The following is a 13598-nucleotide window of genomic DNA, read 5'->3' as shown; positions in this document are numbered from 1 at the left end:
ATATACAGAGAGAGAGAGAGGTACAGAGAGAAAGAGAGAGATACAGAGAGATACAGAGAGAGAAAGAGAGATACAGACAGAGAAAGAGAGAGATACAGAGAGAGAAAGAGAGAGAGACAGAGAGAGAGAGAGGTACAGAGAGAAATAGAGAGAAAGAGAGAGAAAGAGAGAGATACAGAGAGAGAAAAAGAGAGATACAGAGAGAGATACAGAGAAAGAAAGAGAGGGAGAGGTACAGAGAGAAAGAGAGAGAAAGAGAGAGAAAGAGAGAGAAAGAGAGAGATACAGAGAGATACAGAGAGAGATACAGAGAGAGAAAGAGAGGGAGAGGTACTGAGAGAAAGAGAGAGAGAGAGAGAGAGAGAGAGAGAGAGAGAGAGAGATACAGAGAGAAAGAGAGAGAGAGAGATACAGAGAAAGACGAGAGAGAGGTACAGCGAGAGAGAGAGAAAGAAAGAGAGAGAGAAAGAGAGAGAGAGAGAGATACAGAGAAAGACGAGAGAGAGGTACAGAGAGAAATAGAGAGAGAGAGAGAGAAAGAAAGATATACAGAGAGAGAGAGAGAGAGGTACAGAGAGAAAGAGAGCGATACAGAGAGAGAAAGAGAGAGATACACAGAGAGATACAGAGAGAGAAAGAGAGAAGTACAGAGAGAGAAAGAGCGAGGTACAGAGAGAGAAAGAGAGAGAGAAAGATACAGAGAGAAAGAGAGAAACAGATACAGAGAGAGAGAGAGGTACAGAGAGAAAGAGAGAGAAAGAGAGAGATACAGAGAGAGAAAGAGAGATACAGAGAGAGAAAGAGAGAGATACAGAGAGAGAAAGAGAGAGATACAGAGACAGAGAGAGAGAGAGGTACAGAGAGAAAGAGAGAGAAAGAGAGAGAAAGAGAGAGATACAGAGAGAGAAAAAGAGAGATACAGAGAGAGATACAGAGAAAGAAAGAGAGGGAGAGGTACAGAGAGAAAGAGAGAGAAAGAGAGAGAAAGAGAGAGAAATAGAGAGATACAGAGAGAGATACAGAGAGAGAAAGAGAGGGAGAGGTACTGAGAGAAAGAGAGAGAGAGAGAGAGAGAGAGAGAGAGAGAGAGATACAGAGAGAAAGAGAGAGAGAGAGATACAGAGAAAGACGAGAGAGAGGTACAGCGAGAGAGAGAGAAAGAAAGAGAGAGAGAAAGAGAGAGAGAGAGATACAGAGAAAGACGAGAGAGAGGTACAGAGAGAAATAGAGAGAAAGAAAGAGAGAGAGAGAGAGAGAGATACAGAGATACAGAGAAAGCGAGAGAGAGAACACAACTCGTATAAGAGTTAATGATGTGTGGTGAATGCATAACGCCTGATATGAGCTCTTATTGCTGTTTACCCCACGTATAATTCCTATGACTACATTATCATCTGCAGAACAATAGTTTTAATGAGCACAAACAGAGAGATACAGAGAAAGACGAGAGAGAGGTACAGCGAGAGAGAGAGAAAGAAAGAGAGAGAGAAAGAGAGAGAGAGATACAGAGAAAGACGAGAGAGGTACAGAGAGAAATAGAGAGAGAGAGAGAGAAAGAGAGATATACAGAGAGAGAGAGAGAGAGGTACAGAGAGAAAGAGAGCGATACAGAGAGAGAAAGAGAGAGATACACAGAGAGATACAGAGAGAGAAAGAGAGAAGAGAGAGAGAGAGAGATACAGAGATACAGAGAAAGCGAGAGAGAGAACACAACTCGTATAAGAGTTAATGATGTGTGGTGAATGCATAACGCCTGATATGAGCTCTTATTGCTGTTTACCCCACGTATAATTCCTATGACTACATTATCATCTGCAGAACAATAGTTTTAATGAGCACAAACCACGGTTTTAATTCCAGCTCAACATTAGTGTTAATCAACAACCAATCTATGTGATAAGTGCGTGTTTGTAGGAGAGGCAGAAGGAGGGAACGAATGTGAAAAACATTCCCAGCCTAAAGTCTATGGACTCAACTCAATTCATGAAATCAGATTTTATGTTTCACATGCGCCTAGTACAACCGGTGTAAACTTTTACCATTAAATAAATGAGCAAATCAAAATATGAAATAGTAACACAATAAATAACAATATCGAGGCCAAATACAAGGAGTACCGGTAGCAAGTCAATGTGCAGGGGTACAAGGTAGTTGAGGTAATATGTACATGTAGGTAGGGGTAAAAGTGACTAGGCAATCTCACGTGTGTGTGTGCACGCTCTGCTAACAGTGTGTAATTGCAGCGTTGTACCTGTATCATGGTTTATCAGATTAGCAGCTAAATTACTATCTGATAGTTAATCCCTACGGGGGCCCCTGAGGGCCAAATTAAATTAGGCTTTGTCAGTTTTTCAGTCGACTGTGAACGGTGCAGTCAGGGGACTCAGCTCTCTGTTTGCAGTTTGATACTATTTGCTCAGCAAGTCTGTGTGTGTTCAGCGTGTGTGTTCAGCGTGTGTGCAAACTGGCAAAATCTGTTGAATCGAATGACTTTCTTTGTGAGGTTTAACTTTTGAGCTAGATCTCTCTACAGGGCTTCTACTGAATTTTACATGTAGTAGATCATGTATTCTCTCTCTCTCTCTCTCTCTCTCTCTCTCTCTCTCTCTCTCTCTCTCTCTCTCTCTCTCTCTCTCTCTCTCTCTCCTTTCCCTCTCCCCTCCCTCCCTCTCTTCCGTCTCCCAGGGTATCTACAGTTGCTTCAACGGGGTGGAGGAACCAGACCTCCCTAACCTGGCCAACCCAGACCTGACAGCTAACTATGCCCAGGCTAACATGCTCAAGATGCTACGCACTGCTAAGGACCTGGTTAACTCCGCCCAAGTCGAGACCTCACTGGACCACGCCTCCAAGACCATAGAACACTGGGGACGCCATGGCGGCAGCCTGCCAGTCCACATTCCGCAGCAAGGCACCACGGAAACAGTCCCGGGAGGGTTCGCTTATGTCACAGAGAATACACACCTGCCCCCCGAGCGCCCCCTCAGCCCACAATACTGCACGCTGGGTGTAGCGACATCTGTGAACCAGCAGAGGGGGCTGGCGAGACCCACACCGCTACGATACACGCTCCCGGCTCGTACTTCCTCTCTCTACGACAGACCACTTCCTGTTTCTAGTCTCATTTGCCCTCACCTTGACCTGGCTGGGGGGGACCGCCTCTCTTCTTATCCTCACCCCTCCACAGGTAGGCTCTATGTGGACCCCCAACACCTTTCCCACCCCCGCTCTCCCTTCATCCCCTATAGTGAGCTCCAGCTCCCAGACATCTACCTCTCCTCTCACCCACCCTCTGCTGTCTCCCATCCCCCCCACACAGAGCCCTCCAAGAGGAAGAGGAGGAGCAAGAGCCTCCTCTCAGGGGAGACAGGAAGAGGAGGAGGACAGAGGAGGTGGCGCAGGGAGGAGAAGACGGTGTGCCTGGCTGAACTCCGGGCCAACCACCTCCAGGAAAACCACGTCTCGCCCCACATGCCTGACTCCCTGTACCCAGGAGCGGTGCTCTGTCCTGGGGAAGAGGGATGCGGTGGCTCCTGGCCTCTTCCTCTGGAGGAGCTCGTCCTAGCAGGCAGACGGCGGTGCCACCGACGGCCATCTTTCCTTCGAGCCACCTGGGGCAGCGAGCAGATTCGCCAGCCGGACGATACTCCGCCTACATCCCTCGATAGCCAATCACATTCTGCTTTACCAGACTTATTTCCCCGCGTCATGGTCGACCAAGAAACTCCCACTAAACTCTACAACCCCACCCCATTCCGGAACAACCTATGCTATCCTGCCGCCTCACCCCGCCAACATGCTTATCTTCATATAAGGCAGGACCAGAGGAAAGGAAACTCGCGTAAGAAGCTGCGGCACTCACACTCCACCCACCTGCCCACCTACAGGGAGGCCGTGCTGGGGGGCCAGGGAGGGGGAGGTGGGGTAGGCCTGGGGGTGGTCCGGAGAACCACCAGCCTGCTCAGCAGACAGTACAACGACTATCTAACCTCCTACCCTGGGCTGCCTCTATACCACAGCCCCCTCAACCTCCAGACCCATTCCCCGGCGTCCAGCAACCACCCCAGCCCCGGTACCTACCGTATCCCCAACCCTGTATGCCAGCTCCTGGCCTGTGGAGGTGGCTGTCGAAGTCAGAGGGGGTTGTTGTACCAGGACAGTCTGTATGGAGCCTATGGAGCCTATGGAGGGGCCCAGGATCCGGACATAGAGCCCCAAAGAGGAGAGGGCTTGGTAGGGTTGAGGTCTGAGGACAGACCCTGTGTGACTCGGCCCTGGGGAAAAGTCTCTAGTCTGGAGTCAGAGGTCTGAGAGAGACAGACAAACACTACATACTTTATAGACTGGAATGTATACTGTAGAATATACGGTTGGAATTCCACATTGAAGATTTGTGATCCACAGGGACCGTTTCAGAGGGGGGTGGGATACTTCTCATACACAGAATCAGGTACGAGAAGGATATGTGCAGTAAAGGAGGGAAGCTGAGGGTTAGGATTAATTTGATAGGTTGGACAGTTGAACTTCCGTCTTTCTTATTGAAGAGATAACGTAGAGTGTTTGACTGAATGTTAAGTGGCAATTTTGGAATAAGCATGAAACTGAAAGGATGTGTAGTGGAACACACCGTTCTGCAGATAGCTCAGCCTGGCACGGTGACGTCCTCTTTCACCAAACAGTTAGCATGCTGCGTACAGAGTTCCTACTGCAAACAAATAGAGAACATAGGAAGGGGGTAAAATGGGGGCGTTTTGTAGAGTGTGTTGGAGAGGATGGAAAGTTAATTTTACTTGCTGCTTTGAAACATTATATTCCTGTGTTTTGTGCATTATATTATGATATACTATATATAATATTTATATATAAATATATATTATTCATATATAATACCACGGTGTACAGAGTCGATAGTGTTGCTGTCTGGGACAAATGCGTCTCAGAGAGCTGTGTGTGTGTGTGTGTGTGTGTGTGTGTGTGTCAGTCCTTGCCCGGGTTGTTTCCGAGCCACTGAGCCGAACAAGAGAGGAACAAGTCTTCAGTTCTCCATCTAAGCAAAAAATATATAATCTCACAACCATATACACTTAGAAATAACAAATATTCCCGATAGCTGAAACTGTTGACTGCCGTGTACAAGGCCATGGCAACCAAGCTACTGCATGTCTATAAGTAAGAGTACAATTAATGTATCTGGAGAAGAATTGCAATAAAGATGTTGTAGAAGCATAAGGGAGGATCAGTCCATATGAACGCACTCTGTATGTTTATAAGGAATACAGACAGCTGGCCAACCGAGTGACGCAGCAGTCTAAGGCACTGCATCACAGTGTTGCAGCGTCACTACTGCCTGGGGTTCGATTCCAGGCTGTGTCTCAACCGGCCGTGACCGGGAGTCCCATAGGGCGGCGCAACAATTGCCCCAGCATCGTCCGGGTTAGGGGAGGGTTTGGCTGGGAGGGCTTTCTTGGCTCATTGCGCTCTAGCGACAACTTGGGGCAGGCCGGGCTCCTCCAGGCTGACTCTAGTCATCAGTTGAACGGTGTTTCCTCCAACACATTGGTGCGGATGACTTCCGGGTTAAGCTGGCAGGGTGTTAAGAAGCACGGTTTGGCGGGTAATGTTTCAGAGGACGCATGATTCGACCTTCGACTCTCCCCTGAGCCCGTTGGGGAGTTGGAATGATGAGACAAGATTGTAATATCACCAGATTGGGGAGGGAAAGGGGGTAAAATGACAAAATAAAGAAGGAATATGGACAGTTAAGTGTCTGTCTACAGTGTAATACAAAGATTTCAGCTGTAGAAGTGATCCCAGCGCAGATGCTGATCTACGGTCAGTTTTGTGTTCCTCCCTTATGGTTAAGGCTAGTTCTCTGGGATGGTAGGCTGATGCTAGATCTGTACCTACTCACATCGGATGAATGATTAATTTACATAAACACATTCTAATAGGGCTCTCAACAGATTTATATTCTATATTCTTAATATGGATCATACATAGATCATGTATAGATAATATATAGGTAATATACAGATAATGTATAGATAATATTCATATAATATACAGATAATATATAGGTAATATGCAGATAATATATAGATAATATATAGACAATATATAGATAATATACAGATAATGTATAGATAATATATAGATAATATACAGATAAAGATAATATATAGGTAATATACAGATAATATATAGGAAATATACAGATAATATACAGAAAATATATAGATAATATATAGATAATATATAGATAATATACAGAAATTATATAGACAATATATAGACAATATAAAGGTAATATACAGATAATGTATAGATAATATACATATAATATACAGATAATATATAGGTAATATGCAGATAATATATAGATAATATACATATAATATACAGGTAATATATAGGTAATATACAGATAATATATAGATAATATACAGATAAAATATAGATAATATATAGGAAATATACAGATAATATATAGATAATATACAGGTAATATACAGATAATATATAGATAATATACAGATAATATATAGATAATATATAGGAAATATACAGATAATATATAGATAATATACAGGTAATATACAGATAAAATATAGATAATATACAGATAACATTTTGATAATATACAGAAAATATACAGATAATATACAGAAAATATACAGATAATATACAGATAATATACAGATAATATACAGATAATATACAGATAACATTTTGATAATATACAGAAAATATACAGATAATAACCAGAAAATATACAGATAATATACAGAAAATATACAGATAATATACAGATAACATATAGATAATGTGGTGTTGGTTGACTTAGTATTATGTTCATGTTTCAATATATATAGAATGGAGTTTTATAACCAATATCTATTCAGGCACATCTTTAAGGGCTTTTATAATGGCAGAACTGATTGACAGACTTGGTAAGCCATTTAATATGATTGATATTATCTTTCCCTCTCTCCTTCTCTATTTGTCCCTCCCTCCCTCCCTCCCTCCCTCCCTCCCTCCCTCCCTCCCTCCCTCCCTCCCTCCCTCCCTCCCTCCCTCCCTCCCTCCCTCCCTGTATAATGATAGCTAGTTAAAGGAGGTAATTGAAAGCTATTCTAGTATCTGTATTACCTTCTTCCACATTGTAATTAATCACTAAGAACAATTAAAAGTATTTTGGACGAAGGTGACCGTGTCTCTTTCTCTCTCTCTCTCTCTCTCTGTGTGACTCTTTATTGCCCTGTCCCATGTTTCTCTCTTTCTAGCATTCTCTCTCTCTCTTTCTAGCATTCTCTCTCTCTCTTTCTAGCATATTCTCTCTATCTCTCTCTCTCTCTCTCTCTCTCTCTCTATCTGAATGGGCCTCATCTGGGTAAATAAATAAAGGTGAATTGAGATTGAATTGACACCTTTACATAGTAGTGTTCATATCTTACATGGGAAAGATACAAAGGCTTGTGGACACACTAGCCATACTAACCTGTGTCAGCAGTAAGGTATGAGAGAGACTCAGAATACACCTACTGTCCTAGAAGACTACAGGGAGAGAGAGAACAAACATATAATTACTTGACACATTGGAATGAATTAACAAAAAAAACAGGGCAAACCAGAATGCTATTTGGCCCTGAACAGAGAGTACACAGTGGCAGAATACCTGACCACTGTGACTGACCCAAAATGAAGGAAAGCTTTGACTATGTACAGACTCAGTGAGCATAGCCTTGCTATTGAGAAAGGTCACCGTAGGCAGACATGGCTCTCAAGAGAAGACAGGCTATGTGCTCACTGCCCACAAAATGAGGTGGAAACTGAGCTGCACTTCCTAACCTCCTGCCAAATGTATGACCATATCTACTGGGTGAAATACCACAGTGTACAATCACGGCAGCAAAATGTGTGACCTGTTGCCACAAGAAAAGGGAAACCAGTGAAGAACAATCACCATTTTAAATACAACCCATATTTATGTTAATTTGTTTTCCCTTTTTTAATTTGACTAATTACACACACTCACAACACTGTATATAAACATAATATGACATTTGAATTGTCTTTATTATTTTGGAACTTGTGTGATATTTACTTTTGTTTTTCCATTTCACTTGTTTTGTTTCCCATACCAATAAAGCCCCTTGAATTGAAACGTAGAGTTGAAGTCGGAAGTTTACATACACCTTAGCCAACTACATTTAAACTAAATTTTTCCACAATTCCTGACATTTAATCCTAGTAAAAATTCTCGGTCTTAGGTCAGTTAGGATCACCACTTTATTTTAAGAATGTGAAATGTCAGAATAATAGTACAGATAATGATTTATTTCAGCTTTTATTTCTTTCATCACATTCCCAGTGGGACAGAAGTGTACATACACCCAATTAGTATTTGGTAGCATTGCCTTTAAATTGTTTATCTTGGGTCTTATGTTTCGGGTAGCCTTCCACAAGCTTCCCACAATAAGTTGGGTGAATTTTGGCCCATTCCTCCTGACAGCCACTGCTCCAAAACCGCATCTAAAAAAGAGGGGCCTCCCGAGTGGCGCAGTGGTTAAGGAGGCTACTCCGTGCACCCGGCAACCTTGGTTAGCGCGCACTGCGCCCGGCCCGCCACAGGAGTCGCTGGTGCGCGATGAGACAAGGACATCCCTACCGTCGCCCTCCCTAACCCGGTTGATGCTAGGCCAATTGTGCGTTGCCCCACGGTCGGTTACAACAGAGCCTGGGAGCGAACCCTGGCACAGCTGGCGCTGCAGTACAGCGCCCTTAACCACTGCGCCACCCGGGAGGCCCCTAGTCTGTCCTTTTTAGATGCGGTTTTGGAGCAGTGGCTTCTTCCTTGCTGAGCGGCCTTTCAGGTTATGTCGATACAGGACTCGTTTTACTGTACTTTTGTACCTGTTTCCTCCAGCATCTTCACAAGGTCCATTGCTGTTGTTCTGGGATTGATTTGCACTTTTCGCACCAAAGTACATTAACCTCTAGGAGACAGAATGCGTCTCCTTCCTGATAGGTATGACGGCTGCGTGTTCCCATGGTGTTTATACTTGCGTACTATTGTTTGTACAGATGAACGTGGTACCTTCAGGCGTTTGGAAATTGCTTCCAAGGATGAGCCAGACTTGTGGAGGTCTACAATTTTTCTTCTGAGGTCTTGCCTGATTTCTTTTGATTTTCCCATGATGTCAAGCAAAGAGGCACTGAGTTTGAATGTTGGCCTTGAAATACATGCTCAGGTACACCTCCAATTGACTCAAATGATGTCAATTAGCCTGTCAGAAGCTTCTAAAGCCATGACATCTTTCTCTGGAATTTTCTAAGCTGTTTGAAGGCACAGTCAACTTAGTTTTTGTAAACTTCTGACCCACTGGAATTGTGATACATTGAATTATAAGTGAAATAATCTGTCTTTAAACAGTTGTTGGAAAAATGACTTGTGTCATGCACAAAGTAGATGTCCTAACTGACTTGCCAAAACTATAGTTTGTTAACAAGAAATGTGTTTATTGTTGGAAAACGAGCTTTAATGACGCCAACCTAAACTTCCTACTTCAACTGTATTTGTATTTATTTGAATGAACCTTTATTTGACTATGCAAGTCAGTTAAGAACAATTGTATTATTTACAATGATGACCCACTTGTAAAGCCACTCCGGCCAAACCCTCCCCTAACACGGACGACGCTGGGCCAATTATGCGCCGCCCTATGGGACTCCCAACCACGGCCTTTTGTGATACAGCCCGGGATCAAACCCGAGTCTGTAGTGACGCCTCTAGCACTGCGATGAATTTAGAGAAAGAGGGGAGAGGCTAAGAGAGAGACGGGAGAGAGAGAGAGGCAAAGAGAGCGAGAGGGGAGAGAGAGTCAGAGAGCGAGAGACAGGGCCTCAGGGGAGGTATAGAGACAATGTTACAGTGGCTTGCAAAAGTATTCACCCACCTTGTCATTTTTCTTATTTTGTTGCCTTACAACCTGAAATTAAAATATATTTTTTTGAAGATGCAAAATATTTTTTATTGTGAATCAAACAAGAAATTAGACCAAAAAAATGAAAACTTGAGCGTGCATAACTATTCACCCCCCCCAAAGTCAATACTTTGTAGAGCAACCTTTTGCAGCAATTACAGTTGAAAATCTCTTGGGGTATGTCTCTAAACTCAGCAAAAAAATAAACGTCCTCTCACTGTCAACTGCTTTTATTGAACATGTGTAAACATTTGTATGAACATAGGATTCAACAACTGAGACACAAACTGAACAAGTTCCACAGACAAGGTGACTAACAGAAGTGGAATAATGTGTCCCTGAACAAAGGGGGATCATAAAAAGTAACAGTCAGTATCTGGTGTGGCCACCAGCTGCATTAAGTACTGCAGTGCATCTCCTCCTCATGGACTGCACCAGATTTGCCAGTTCTTGCTGTGAGATGTTACCCCACTTTTCCACCAATGCACCTGCAAGTTCCCAGACATTTCTGGGGGGAATAGCCCTAGCCCTCACCCTCCGATCCAACAGGTCCCAGACGTGCTCAATGGGATTGAGATCCAGGCTCTTCGCTGGCCATTGCAGAACACTGACATTCCTGTCTTGCAGGAAATCACACACAGAACGAGCAGTATGGCTAATGGCATTGTCATGCTGGAGGATCATGTCAGGATGAGCCGCGGGAAGGGTACCACATGAGGGAGTATGATGTCTTCCCTGTAACAGTCCGATGATGCTGTGACACACCGTCCCAGACCATGACGGACCCTCCAACTCCAAATTGATCCCGCTCCAGAGTACAGGCCTTGGTGTAACGCTCATTCCTTTGACGGTAAACGTGAATCCGACCATGACTCCTGGTGAGACAAAACCTCGACTCGTCAGAGTAAAGCACATTTTGCCAGTCCTGTCTGGTCCAGCGACGGTGGGTTTGTGCCCATAGGCGACGTTGTTGCCGGTGATGTCTGGTGAGGACCTGCCTTACAGCAGGCCTACAAGTCCTCAGTCCAGCCTCTCTCAGCCTATTGCGGACAGTCTGAGTACTGATGGAGGGATTGTGCGTTCCAACTCGGGCAGTTGTTATTGCCATACTGTACCTGTCCCGCAGGTGTGATGTTCGGATGAACCAATCCTGTGCAGGTGTTGTTACATGTGGTCTGCCACTGCGAGGACGATCAGCTGTCCGTCCTGTCTCCCTGTAGTGCTCTCTTAGGTTTTTCACAGTACAACATTGCAATTTATTGCCCTGGCACATCTGCAGTCCTCATGCCTCCATGGGGCTTGCCTAAGGCACGTTCATGCAGATGAGCAGGGACCCTTGGCATCTTTCTTTTGGTGTTTTTCAGTCAGTAGAAAGGCCTCTTTAGTGTCCAAAGTTTTCAGAACTGTGAACTTAGTTGCCTACCGTCTGTACGCTGTTAGCGTCTTAACGACCGTTCTACAGGTGCATGTTCATTAATTGTTTATGGTTCATTGAACAAGCATGGGAAACAGTGTTTATCCCTTTACAATGAAGATCTGTGAAGTTATTTGGATTTTTACTAATTATCTGGTATGAAAGACAGGGTCCTGAAAAATTGACTTTTTTTTTTGCTGAGTTTATAAGCTTGGTTCATTCTTCAAGGCAAAACTGCTCCAGCCATTTCAAATAGGATGGGTTCCGCTGGTGTACAGCAATCTTTAAGTCATACCACAGATTCTCAATTGGATTGAGGTCTGGGCTTTGACCAGGCCCTTCCAAGACATTACATGTTTCCCCTTAAACCACTTGAGTGTTGCTTTAGCAGTTTGCTTAGGGTCATTGTCCCTAAGGTGGAAGGAAGGTGAACCTCGAAATAAGAATCAATTTAAATTACAGTCTCAAATCTCTGGAACACTGAAACAGGTTTCCCTCGAGAATTTCACTGTATTTATCTCCATTCATCATTCCTTCAATTCTGACCAGTTTCCCAGTCCCTGCTGATGAAAAACATCATGCTTCACTGTGGGGATGGTGTTCTCGGGGTGATGACAGGTGTTGGGTTTGCACCAGACATAATGTTTTCCTTGATGGCCAAAAAGCTCAATTTTAGTCTCATATGACCAGAGTACCTTCTTCCATATGTTTGGGGAGTATCCCACATGCCCTTAGGTGAACACCAATTGTGTTTGCTTATTTTTTTCTTTAAGCAATGGCTTTTTTTCTGGCCACTCTTCCATAAAGCCCAGCTTTGTGGAGTATACGGCTTAAAGTGGCCCTATGGACAGATACTCCAATCTCTGCTTAGTGGTGTTGCAGACTCTGGGGCCTTTCAGAACAGGTGTACATATACTGAGATCATGTGACAGATCATGTGACACTTAGATTGCACGCAGGTGGACTTTATTTAACTCATTCTGTGACTTGTGAAGGTAATTGGTTGCACCAGATCTTATTTAGGGGCGTCGTAGTAAAGGGGGTGAATACATGTACACACACCACTTATCCATTTATTTATTTGTTTGAATTTTTGGAACCATTACATTTTTTTTATTTCACTTCACCAATTTGGACTATTTTGTGTATGTCCATTACATGAAATCGAAATAAGAATCAATTTAAATGACAGGTTGTAATTCAACAAAATAGGAAAAAAACGCCAAGGGGGATGAATACTTTTGCAAGGCGCTGTATATTCGTCTCAGGCAGTGAACACGACTGTTTTTCCAGGCTGAGAATAAGCAGAGTGGCCCTCAGTGATGCTGGCTGTATTAATTAACCACTGGTTATACTTATGCAGATAGTCCTGTCTGTACCAATGTTTATAGTACTGATGGATCAACATGACCACTAACAATATATTCATAAACTCCTTCCTACACAGAGAGAGAGAGAGAGTGAAAGAGAGAGGGAAATGTAAGGGACCTAGAACTTAACTGAGCACCTGACCAATTACGCAAGAGATTAGTTCTGGATTAAACGAGATTACATGAGGGAACATCAGTCCATATGAACACACTCTGTGCGTTGATAAGGAACATGATTTTCGCAAAGCAGGTGACTCTTTATGCACCGAAACAGCTACTGAAATGTTCTTCCATGTCTCCCTTTCCTCCCACAGCACAAGGTGACTGACAGGTGGAAAACATACACATCACATAGTAGATAAACCCCCAGTGCTTCATTGTTTGGAGATAGATGTAAGACTATTCAGGTAAATTGCAACTATTCAATATTTTCCATTAAGGGCTCTGCTTTGTTAGTACGGTGTTAGTCTGCTTTGTTAGTACGGTGTGGGCAATAGGACATAGATAACTAATCATCTAACCAGTCATCTCCCTACCGATTCATCTGATCCATGGTCTGTCATGGAGAGAGCAGGTAATTGGGCTTGTTGCGTAGGTCTGATGGTCGACTGACTAAAGAGGAGACACACCACTGAACACTCCGACACTAGACTCATTTCACTTTCATAAAGGTAGATCCTTGCATGTGTGTGGGAGGGGGGGAGGGAGGGACATGTGTGCGTGTGTGTGTTCTTCAATGAGAGATTTGATGTAGAGGCAGAGCTGTGTTGCCAATTGATGAATGGTTCAATTGGTGCACATAACAATGTCTGTGGAGGACGCAAGACACAC

General features: G+C 43.7%; 1 protein-coding gene across 1 annotated transcript in view; it reads left to right on the top strand.

The window, feature by feature from the left end:
• The window catches only part of LOC110492826 (glutamate receptor ionotropic, NMDA 2C-like), a 68167-nt gene extending 63278 nt beyond the window's left edge, over positions 1-4889 (top strand). The window contains exon 16 of the mRNA XM_090201636.1: positions 2686-4889. Within this exon, the coding sequence (XP_090057762.1) occupies positions 2686-4311 (1626 nt within the window). The 3' untranslated portion in view covers positions 4312-4889. The remainder of the gene's footprint in view (positions 1-2685) is intronic.
• Positions 4890-13598: the final 8709 nt, after the last annotated feature.

The sequence above is a fragment of the Oncorhynchus mykiss genome, chromosome 16 (assembly GCF_057628025.1).
Source record: "Oncorhynchus mykiss isolate SJ-2025 chromosome 16, ASM5762802v1, whole genome shotgun sequence".
NCBI classification, from domain to species: Eukaryota; Metazoa; Chordata; class Actinopteri; order Salmoniformes; family Salmonidae; genus Oncorhynchus; species Oncorhynchus mykiss.
This window is presented reverse-complemented; position numbering and strand designations above follow the sequence as displayed.